Below are 9,583 nucleotides of genomic sequence, written 5' to 3' on the forward strand. Positions count from 1 at the left end.
CTTCACCCTGGTCTTCATGGATATGCCTTCTGCCTGGCACTGGCTGCGGTGCTCATAGGATCCTTCCCTGAGCTGGCTGAACTTGTTAGGCTGCTGGGAAACTGTCCTCGTCTTTTCTTCTCCTGTGCTAGTTTTCATCTAGGTTAGTGAGTTGATTTAGCTCATGTAAGGGTCTGTTGGCTGCCAGAGCTGGTGCCAAGTACACAGACAGGATATTTTGTCAGCAAGAAGAAGGAAAAAACAGTGTGGTGGAAGAGAGTAGGCTTGTTCCCTTTTGATAGTAATGATTGTTAGACTGGTTCATCCCATGTGAAGGAGCACTTGGCAGGTCGTAGGGGAGGTAGCACTCAACAGCCACTGTCTTCTAGATTGGGACTAACAAAAACCAAGGACAGTGGTAGCGCGGGGTAAGAGCCTCACTGGATCTTCCTGCAATGGCTGTGAGTTGCTACAGACTTGCTGAAGTAATGCTGATGCTTATGGGCAAAGAAGGTTGTCCTCACTGCTACGTCTCTGAGGATTATCCAGAGCGGCTCTGTGGTCCAGGTTCTCCTGAGCAGTCTCGCTCTGCAAAAAGGTACCCGCTGATTGATTTCTGGAAAGTACCGATTCACCAGGACTGTGGGTTATTGTAATTGCTGTTAATGGATGGAATTTTATGGAGAGCAAGCACGTGATGCACAGAGCACTTTTTTGCTTTGTCATCCTGCCTGTGGCAGGTTGCCCGAACCAACAAGGGAGAGGCCCCTAGCAGCAGCAGCCTGCGTACAAACTCTTTCAAGTCTCTGCCAGAGGTTATGATTGCCTTTGGGGTTTGGGGCTATTGGTAAAGCTAGGCACCTCTAGCACAGATCTACCTGACAATAATTAGAGATGTTTATATAAATGCCTGTGTTGTCTAATGACTAGATTTTTTTATCTCATTGAAGATAGAGTTTTATGTGAACATTCCTGAGGTTGTCCAAACTTGTTACAGGAATAAAATATAAAGCTTTAGTTGTCTCAGGTACCCACAGGACTGTAGCTTTGATAATATATTGAAGAAAAATTTCTCCTTCATGCAGATTGTGACCGCTGTTCAAAACCTGTGTTCTTGCTTTTCCCAGGTGCGTGTGTATACACGCAGATGAATTCCTGCATTCCTTCCCCAAACGAGACTAGGCCAAGTGTTATCCATCACTAATATTGTGATTAGCTATTACATAACGATTCTGATCTTTAAACCCCTTTACCAACGTCAGCAAAGTACTCTTCCCAATACCTTTGTCAGATAAAGGAATTTTATCAGCAAGTGTCAGAGAAGAAAACCGAGACAAGATTACAGACCAATTTTCAATGACTGCCTTTTTGCATTTGTGTCCGTGTGTGTGTGTGAATGCTCTTCAGGTTTTTGGGCTCATTGTCCAAGAAATGTATACGCATTCAGTATGGCTGTTTGTCTAAGTATGTGCACGTGTCAGAGTTTGCTGATAAATGCTGGTTGTGCAGTGCAAAGTATGTATGTGATTAAGTACAAACAAATGTGTACTGACCCATTTATTGGGAATTAAGCTTAACGTAACTCAGAGTTATGTGGAGGAAGGCAGAGCTGATAATGGATTCCAATCAAGTATTAGATTTTCTTGTCTTTTCTTTTTGCATGACATATCAAATAAAGTATCACCATGTGTAAAGATGTTAATTTTTTCCTTTCCACTAATATGCTTAACTTTTTCTATTATTATTTCTGTTATTACTTATTCTATATCTCCAATATATATATAAAATCAGTTATGAGCAGTGGGCAAACAGATCTTTTCCTGACTTTTGAATACATTTATTTAGAGGATTTCATCGTATGAGCAATACCATATGGCAGAAATTATTAGGGGGGTGAGAGTTACATCAAAAAACCAATTAGATCAACAAATTGAACTGAAAGAAGTTTCCAGGGAACTAATTGCAGGAGAAAAATAAAAACTTTTAGTTCAGTTTAAGAAGTACGAGACTAAAAAAAATGACAGCACATCAGCATAAGAAAATCACTTTCTGGGCAAGAAAGGTAAAAATCCTCATTTTCCTTTAAGACTGAAGTTTCAGGCTTAGCCACAGAAAATCTTATTTCCTTGCTTTGTTCCAAGCATATTGTTAGATTGGCAAAAAGTACTGAAATCCCAGCCAACTCTCGTATGGGTTTTTATTAAAGAGAAAAATATAGCAAGTCATCCTAACGTTGCAAATGACTCATTGGCCGCCTTAGGAAATGCTCCCCTGAGACAGGCATGCCACTGACGAGGAAGCGACAAAGCCACCAGGCCACTCCCCCAGACAATTTCACTTGAGGAGCACAGCCTTCATAAAGGAGGTCTCTCCAGACACTACGTTATTTTATCCTTTATTTCACAGAGGGAGCACAGAAGCCGCAAGAAGGGCAGTGCGAAGTAACAGCAGAAACTTCACAGCCAGTTGGTTTTGTACAGGAGAAGCAAATAGGAGATCATGAGAAAACTTTAAAGGTAGGGGGAGATATATTTTAACTCTATAATTTAGTTTTGACATTGCAAAATTATAAGAATGTAGGCTTTCTTTTAAAAATTTTAGTTCTTGGAAGAAGAATGGAGGTCTGTTCTCTGGGTGGGATCACAGTCCTAATTCACAGTCATGAACAAGTTCCCTTGGTAAATGGGAAGCAGAGCTTGACAAGATCCTGGCTGCTTTGGAGCAGGGTTTTAGGAGATTGTTTCAGAGGGAAAGGTTATAATCTTCTTGGTGTGATCTAAATTTTTAATATGTTTTCATGAAGAATGATTGTAAAGAACTGATGAACTGAACCATTGATGGAATAAAAGCTGAAGTTTCTTAATCCACAGGTGAAAATATAAATTGTTTTTCTTAAAAGAAAAAAAAAGTAGCATGATGTAAATAGTGATCTAAACAAACTTCATGAGTAGATATTGTGGTTTCTTTATACTCTAGATGCATCAAAGAGATACCGTACTTGGTAGTTGGCTCTGATGACTGTGTGGGAGTTTGTCTGAGTCTGCCCTTAAGCTTCACACCGTCGTGTTGCCACTGAGCAAACAAGAAGGTGTGCTTTGGAAAAGAATGGCGCGCTTTCTCCGTTTTATGTCCCTAAATACGAATAAAGTGAAACTGCATACCATAATACAATATATGCTCCTTTTTCACACTTACTCTCATTGCAGTAGGAAGTTTGAACGGGGCCAATGGCCGTGTTACAAAAATAGAAAAAAGGGGAACTAAGCGCAAACTAGATTTAGTGATAGGGTTATAAATTGGGGTGGCAGAGTAGGAAGAGAAGAGGAAGGAAGACAAGGTATTTTTGGATGTCTTCACAACAGCCACGGGTGTTTTCTAGGTTTTGTTTCTACTGTTAACATGCTACCCAGGGTTATGAAAGATTACTGAGATGTAACTTGCTACAGACAGATGCACAGTCTGAACTTCTGCTGGCATTGCTGTGTAATTTGCTGGAGGGATAGGGGATTTTTGTCACTGATATGGCTGCACTGGCAGCAGTTGCTAGGGCAGACACAGTTATACTTGCAGAGAGGGAATAGTCTAACCGCAGAGGAAGGTGACAGTAGAATGGTTTGAGCACAAAGGGCTGCTTAATGCAAAACGAAATTAAGATGAAAAGAGAGGGGAAATTTCTTTGGCTTTTTTTCTTTCCTTTCATTTACCATGACTATTCCGGTAGTACTGAAGCAACTGCCTAGTTAGGCAGGTAGAAACACTTGAATAAAAGCAAGCAGATTTGTAAAGTGACTAAGTATGGGGTTTTTTATTTACTTTTTTAGTCTTAAAAGTTTTATCATTACTTTAATTAATACTCACTGATTTTACATCAGCTGAGGAGTCTGATGCTTACTGACTCCAGATCTTGTTGCCAGCAGCTCCAAAGGCTTGAAGGTCTGAAGCCCTGATAAATTGGAACTTCACAAATTAAGTACAAAGGCTCATTTTAGAAAGAGTATATGAAGACAACGCAATGTTCTTTGTGGCATACAGCTGTCAAAATGCATTTTAGGACTGCAGGGTTGTTTTTCTGTGGTAGTAGTCGTCTCATCAAAAACCCTGAATCTCTTGTGAAACTGTAGTGATCACACTTAATCCATTTGACTCCAAAGTTAGTTACAATGCTAAACCAAAGCAAAAACACAGGCATGTTGCAAAAATGTAGTTTTCAGAAATTGTTTTCTTCGTTCAGTTCTGTTCATTCAGTTGGTAAGGCTGGTAATTGCAGATTATTACAATGTTGTATATGGTTGTTGCATTTTCCTACTAATATATGCAAGAGGAGGGGAAAAGCTCTAACTAGGAGAGCCCAGGGCAGATGAAAAGAATAAAAAAAATTAATGGAATGCCTGTGTCAGCAGGTATGTGTCTCATCCTAGAGTACACAGTATGAGGAGGCACTGGAGTGGCGTTGATGTGGAAAACTAAGCTCTGCAAGGAAACCAGGGCTCCAACGAACAAGAAAATTCATAGTTCGGTTTCTAATAGGTACTGAGCTATTCAAGGATGGATTAAGAAGATGAAATTTAAAAAGCTAATTAAAAGCAGAGCTCAGAAAATCCAGATGCACTTATGTTCCCTTATCACAATATTTGCTGCTGAAAATACTAATTTTTGAGCCCTATGGGTAATGTTTCAATGTTCTCTAATCCTTTTCTTTTTCTCTGTTCAGGCACATAAGGAAGGCAAGCCACAAAAACTGCTGGAAATGAACGGGCATACGCTGGTGCCGCATTCCTACAACTATGATCTCATTGTCATTGGTGGGGGCTCAGGTGGCCTGGCAGCTGCCAAGGTATGAGAGAGAAAACACAGATTTATACTTTCCTTGTAAGTAGGTGGGTGACATCCTCAACATCTTGGATCTGGGTATCTTTAACACTGTAGGGGCATAACATTTCTGCCTCATCAGTGGGATTTCTTTTGAGGTTAGCCCCAGTTATACAGTATTATTTTCTTTTTCTTCTTCAGAACATAAGCATAAAAATGTCATTGTATACTTCTTAATAGAATGATGGTTCCTCTGTATCCCCACTAGTGGAAGATGATGCTGTTGGAAAACAGCAGGTAGATATCTCAACAGTGTTTATTAGTAGTTGAATTAAAAGTCAACTCACGATTGAAAAAGTTTTAAAAACTATTCAAAATTAACATCAGGAGGTTTCTAGTTTTATCTGAAAGTAATATCTGTTCAGAAATAGTTGCGTATGTTGTTTTAATTCTTGACAATGGGGGAGATTTTGTGATTTGTGAGCTTATATAGTTGCATAAATGGAGATTTTGCCTATACTTAAGTAGAGTTGGGATCTCACCCTTCATTTCTAGGGTCTGGTAGTTCCTGCCTGTAGCCAAATAATTTATGACTTTTGGTTAGGATATTGTTTTTAGCAGCATATCTAGAATAAATTAAAATAATCCACAGTGGTGCAGAATATACCAGCTCTTAGAGTTGTCATTATCCCAAATATTTGAAACTTGCCAAAATTTAATGTCAGTAACTCTCCTTTTCATCAGTAGTTAGACACATTTTGCCTCTTCTCGCTGTGGTAGAATTAACTATTTAGAAGTGAATTGAGCATTCCTAGGAATAAAACTATTTTGTTGCTCAAGACCTTGAGCTCGATTATTCCTCCAGACAGGAAGCATTTCTTTTGTTCTCGAGAAGTGAAGGAGATCATTGAGGAGTGAAAGAAAATGAGGAGAAGATATTTCAGCATAGCATTGGATTCACACTAAACCTTGGTCCCTTAGAAGAACTTCTGTTATAATGGAAGAGTGCAGCGCTGAGTGGTGGATTGTAATGTGCCGTACGTCCATAATCTATTTTGGTAGTTTACTGCTTTCCTATCGATAGGGGCACTATTGTCATGGCATAGGATGGAAGATAAGATAAGATCTATAAAAATTCTGAGAAGCCGCTAAGAGAAGCAGACACTGGTTTTCAGAGGATAGGGATGTTTTAGGACAGAACAGAGTAACGAGTAAAAGGGAGCTTGCAGTAATGCAAAAACAGTTTGCAGTAATACAAAGCCATCTGTTGAAATTTCCATAAGGAGACTGCTCTGCTTTGTTGTATACATACGCTAGGTTGTGAAGCTACAGCAGTGATGTTTATTGCATCACTTTTCAGCTGTGGGACAGAAAAGGTGTTTAGCTAGGAAGATAAATTTCCTTATTCCTTCAACTCAGCGTATGAAGTATATTGCTTCTTAGTGTTCTCAAGTGATTGTAGAGTAGAGCAGAAGATGGTGGATCAATAAAGTCAACATCACTATCAGTAGTAATGTGTGTATTTCAAATCAGTTTCATGAAGTTGAGGAGAAACGTATTACACGTTTCACGTTTTACACGTATAAACTTCAGACTTACACTTAGATTATTCAATTTTTTTTAGTGAATTAACAAACAGTGCTTTAAGAAGCAAAACAAAACAAAAGGAAAAAAAACCCCAACTACACAGCTCTCATACCACGTTCCAGATATCTACGCTCAGGTTTGCAGCGGTTTAACTAGGTTGATTAAATGCATGCTTTTCACTATGACACATACAGCTTGGCGTGCACGTCTTCCTTTTCCTCTCTATATTGTGCTCAGAGCTTGTTATTTTGGAGGCATGTCTCCACGGTGAGTGCAAACGCTGCCAAGCTGACTCTGTGCATCCCAACCGCAGACCCAGACCGAAGCGCCAGGCCACTACTATCAGTTCATGCAGAACAGCTCCAGCCCTAAGCAACCTTGTTGTGTTCATGCAGCACCACGCTGAACCCAGTAAGGTTTGAAAGCCTACGGGGCAGGTTTTGTCTGTGGGCATATCACTCTGCAGAAGTATTTATATCTGTTTGTGATCTCTACTGAGGTGGCAATGCAATGCTGTGCTGTATTATGTGAGCGAATAGCTGAGTGTAAGCTTGGGAATCCATGCATTCTAGTTAGCTAACACTAGTAAAGCTCTTTTGAGCTGTGTATAAGAGTTGCCATTATAAAGGAGCATTAATAATGCATCTCAGTCCCTGAGCACCTTTCTGAGGAACTTTCTCAGAGGTGCTACTAATGGATAGAAATTAGCTTCTTGGCCAACCTTGACCTTTATCAGAAGCAGAAATCCAGTACATTAATATTTTCCAAAGGTATCTACAGCCTACGTTGTTTGAAATATGATTTGTATTTTGCATGAAGTAAGGTACATTTAAAATTGAAATTCTGATTGTTAACTATTTGGATTAACAAGTATTACTGGTAACATAATGCTGAAGGCTGTGCAGCTCCTCCCAAACCAAACCCAAGGCCTTAGGGTATCCTATGCCTATAATTTTCATAGCTTACATGTCTAAGAACTCATCACGTGATGCAGCACAGTTGTGTTTACTGCAAAGTTGTTTTGCTGCATCTCATGGGGGAATCGGCTGTTGTTGTTTCCCAGCTATGTAGTGCTTACTTCAGTATTTTTCTTTGGTACCCGTTATCGCCATCAATTTCTGCCTTTTTCTTAAGAAGCACAAAGGGAACAACGGAATCAGTATAGAAATTCCAGTTCTCAGTATCATTTACACACATTGATTGTAGATTTGCTAATGAAACTTCTCAGGGGAAATATCATTAAATAAACCATCACTTTTTTGTCTGCATGATATCTGCACATCCTGACAATAAAGTCAACTTGCCGCAGGCTGACTAGCTTGAAGAACAGGAGCTGATCCTGACAACTACAGATTGTACTCAAAATCGAATGTTCCCTTCTACTACAAGAAAAAAGGTTGGATAAGCACAGTTGTAATGCTTGTCCACGTGACTGCTTATGTCATTGTGTGATGTGGTTTCAAATAAATGTTTGAGAAACCATCTTTGAAGGGAAAACTGGATCAATGAAGAATTTGTTAAATATGTTAAAAGTAAATGGTATGTTGGGAAATAGTGCGAACAAACTGACAGGATGGAGGAGAGAAGAGGAGGTTTGACTCCCAGAATCTTCTGTGTATCAGCTGGTGCCGTGCTGTTGCGTAGCAGGATGAAGGCCTATTTTTTTCCTTTTATCTTTTTTTCCTACTGAGTGCACAGATTAATTCAGAAGATTAATGACTGTCTGGCTGTTCCCTTGCAAATCATTCATTATTACTTAATTAAAAGTCACAAAGCTTTTCAGCAATGCATGATGTTATCATCTACTCCAAATTTAACCTCTAATATTTAGATACGTGTCTTATTTAATTTGTTTTGCAGGAGGCTGCCAAATATGGAAAGAAAGTGATGGTGCTGGACTTTGTCGCACCTACGCCTCTGGGAAACTCGTGGGGTAAATTTCTCTTCATTGCAAACCTTTTATAAAGGAGCTTTACTCAGAGACTCTGATTCTCCTTTGAGATCAGACACACTGATGTGAAAAACACATTCTGTTCCTTTCTCTCAGGTCTTGGAGGAACATGTGTAAACGTGGGCTGTATACCTAAAAAGTTGATGCACCAGGCAGCTTTACTGGGACAAGCCTTGCAAGATTCACGCAAATTTGGATGGCAGTTTACAGAAGAAGGTAAAGGAGGAGAACTTTTTTTTGCTGTTTTGTCATTTGTGCTGAAAATCCAGAGGTTCTTTTCACAATCAAGTGCTTGTTGCACTTAAGCATGTGCTGGCTTTAACAGTGTGGGGCAACTTCAGAGAGATTACACATAAACTTAAGTGCTTTTCAAGTCTACAGCCATGGGGCTTTTTGCCTTGCAGCGTTTGATCTGTTTATTAATAGCTTCTGATCATGTTAGTATTTGATAAGATTGCTGTGTGAATAAAAGCAATAAGGTACTACTCCATTTCTGAATGTAACACAACGTCTAGGGGAATACCCCAGAATGTCCCCTGTTACAAACTTCCTCATAATTGCAGGCAAGGATTTCCTTTCCCTCGGTCTCTGTCACTACTACATAGGAAGATGAATTTTACTTTATATGAGCTCTAATGTGCGTGGTTATAGGATTGGGATTTATTTAGGGTGTAATCCTGTAGTGGGGAACATGCAGAGGCACCTCTCAAAGATGCATCCTTCTATGACACGGTGACCCGCTTAGTGGATGAGGGAAAGGCTGTGGATGTGGTCTACCTAGAGTTTAGTAAAGCCTTTGACACGTTTCACACTGCATTCTGCTGGAGAAGCTGGCTGCTCATGGCTTGGACGGGCATACTCTTCGCTGGGTAAAAAACTGGCTGGATGGCCAGGCCCAAAGAGTTGTGGTGAATGGAGTTAAATCCAGTTGGCGGCTGGTCACAAGTGGTGTTCCTCGGGGGCTCAGTATTGGGGCCAGTCTTGTTCAATATCTTTATCAGTGATCTGGATGAGGAGATCGAGTGCACCCTCAGTAAGTTTGCAGACAACACCAAGTTGGGCAGGAGTGCTGATCTGCTCGAGGGTAGGAAGGCTCTACAGAAGGATCTGGACAGGCTGGATCAATGGGCCGAGGCCAACTGTATGACATTCAACAAGGCCAAGTGCCGAGTCCTGCACTTGGGCCACAACAACCCCATGCAGCGCTACAGGCTTGGGGAAGAGTGGCTGGAAAGCTGCCTGGCGGAAAAGGACTTG

General features: G+C 40.3%; 1 protein-coding gene across 1 annotated transcript in view; it reads left to right on the forward strand.

Annotated features, from left to right (window-relative positions):
- Positions 1-2,367: 2,367 nt before the first annotated feature.
- The window catches only part of TXNRD1 (thioredoxin reductase 1), a 29,427-nt gene continuing 22,211 nt past the window's right edge, over positions 2,368-9,583 (forward strand). Inside the window, exons 1-4 of the mRNA XM_009332958.1 lie at positions 2,368-2,495; positions 4,691-4,813; positions 8,236-8,308; positions 8,423-8,542. Coding sequence (XP_009331233.1) covers positions 4,727-4,813; positions 8,236-8,308; positions 8,423-8,542 — 280 coding nt within the window. The 5' untranslated portion in view covers positions 2,368-2,495; positions 4,691-4,726. The remainder of the gene's footprint in view (positions 2,496-4,690; positions 4,814-8,235; positions 8,309-8,422; positions 8,543-9,583) is intronic.

Source organism: Pygoscelis adeliae, unplaced genomic scaffold, assembly GCF_000699105.1.
Source record: "Pygoscelis adeliae isolate BGI_AS28 unplaced genomic scaffold, ASM69910v1 Scaffold38, whole genome shotgun sequence".
Lineage (NCBI taxonomy): Eukaryota > Metazoa > Chordata > Aves > Sphenisciformes > Spheniscidae > Pygoscelis > Pygoscelis adeliae.